This window comes from Canis lupus, chromosome X (genome assembly GCF_003254725.2).
Source record: "Canis lupus dingo isolate Sandy chromosome X, ASM325472v2, whole genome shotgun sequence".
NCBI classification, from domain to species: domain Eukaryota; kingdom Metazoa; phylum Chordata; class Mammalia; order Carnivora; family Canidae; genus Canis; species Canis lupus.
The window spans coordinates 8,329,224-8,331,077 of record NC_064281.1 but is presented as its reverse complement, the minus strand read 5'-3'; the positions used below and the strand labels follow the sequence as shown (position 1 = coordinate 8,331,077).

At 40.9% G+C, this 1,854-nt stretch overlaps 1 protein-coding gene across 1 annotated transcript; it reads right to left on the bottom strand.

The window, feature by feature from the left end:
- Positions 1–1,382: 1,382 nt before the first annotated feature.
- LOC112655543 (60S ribosomal protein L39-like) lies at positions 1,383–1,622 on the bottom strand. Its single transcript, XM_035712262.2, has one exon. The coding sequence runs from the start codon at positions 1,610–1,612 to the stop codon at positions 1,457–1,459; it is 156 nt and encodes a 51-aa protein (XP_035568155.1). The 5' UTR covers positions 1,613–1,622; the 3' UTR covers positions 1,383–1,456.
- Between the last annotated feature and the right edge of the window lie 232 nt (positions 1,623–1,854).

The following is a 1,854-nucleotide window of genomic DNA, read 5'->3' as shown; positions in this document are numbered from 1 at the left end:
AGTTATTTTCACAGACTCATGCAATGTGTGCCACTTGCCAAGGCCGCAGGATGTGTGGGAATCCAGTTTTCCCTCCCTCTGCCTCTGCCTGGCAGCCTATTGTCTCCTCCTGTTAGCACCTGCAGCAAAGTCACAGCCTAAAGTTGTGACAGTACCATGAGATCCAAGGCAACCAACGGCAAGGTCCTAAACATAGAATAATTTCAATGCAAGACCAAAGTATAACCCAAAACTGAGTAACAGGCAAACAAGGAGCATGCTTTAACATATGTCTTTATCAATACTAAACTGACTCAAAGTAATTTCTGGCTGTCATAAGAGTTCTTTCACAAATTATACAAAGAAGGGGCATTGCAAATTAAGACATTGTATGGCTATGTCATAGCCCCTGATAAAATGTATTAAAAGGATACTGAGGGAAGAAAATAATAGAGGAAAGTATTTCTAAGCTGTCTTTGTTAAACACAACACATTAGTTCTAAGTCAGAAGTACTAAACTATAGCCAAAAATTAGCATTCTTATGTAATGATATATAGTTTACAACTGAATTATGAAATAAGCTGTGTCATCATTCATGTAGTAAGTCAAAAATATTAAGTGAGTCCCCACTACCAACACCAAGGGAAACCTGGGAAGGTCCTATAGACCTGTATAATCACCACCAGGTCGACCAAAGTCTCTTCAAATATCCATGTGATCTAAATTAAGCAGTGTGCTTGCCGTACAAATGCATCTTTGAGACACTTCCCCGAATCATATACCTCCAACCAGGTTGCTACCCTAAACATCTCGGGTTAGTCCTAGTCCTTTATCTATGAAGCAAAAGTCAAGACAAGATTAAATATATGAGCATTTTGTTAATAGAAATACCTATGCAAAGGGAAATAACAGATGGGGTGAGGTAAGGTTAAGAGAACTAACAGACCCAGATTTACTCGGTAGAAGCATCCTAGACCCCCTTAATGTCTAAGGAAGGTTCAACAAAGCTGTCTGGGAGTTCCTGAGCCAAGGTCAACCAACAAAAGAGTTTGCCTCCTGAAAGAGCATGCTTTAGTATTCCCATTCAGTCACTGCTGAGGAGGAGGCCATGGGAGGCAAGAGCCACAGTGGATCCCAGACAGCAGAGGCTAGGTCCCTGGGGCAACTGTTCCCCTGTGTAGGAGGCCTATGAGGTGAATTCTCAAGGACAACACACCACTACTACATAGAAATTCAAAGGTTTATATCTGCAATAAATCTTTTTTTTTTTTCAGCTGAAAGGTCTCACATTTATTATTGAACCAACCTACTGGTATAGAGGCATAGTAACAGAGAAAAGAATTTCCTTGATAAGATATGTCTATTGGCCAGGTAGGAAGGATGTTTGCATATTGATAGGATAGGAACATGTGATCTCCATGCAGCTTAAATATGTGTGCCAATTATGTTTGCTATTTCATGATGTGCTATGCTTCCTCATAGACCCAGCTTGGTTCTTCTCCAGTGCCTCCTCTTGGAGTTGTACCTGATTTTATTACCAGTTTTCATCTGAATCCACTGGGGAATGGGAAGATTCTGCTTTTGTTTATTGGCCAGGAATCGCTTGATTCTGAAAGTCTTGTGAGAAGACATGGCGAGAACAGTAAACTACACACAACCAGGATGGAGGTGAAAAGCAGAGACTATATCTGCAATAAATCTTGAGCTTGGCATCCAAATTTCCCCTGATCTCCACCTTCGTTTCTGGCACTTCCTTTTTTGACATTTTCACATTAGTCTAAGTAAACCTATGGTCCCCATATGAGCCCTGTAGGTGACCAAAATGCTTTCCCTCATAGTATTCCATCTCTCTATACTCTCCTCAGCTCAAATCC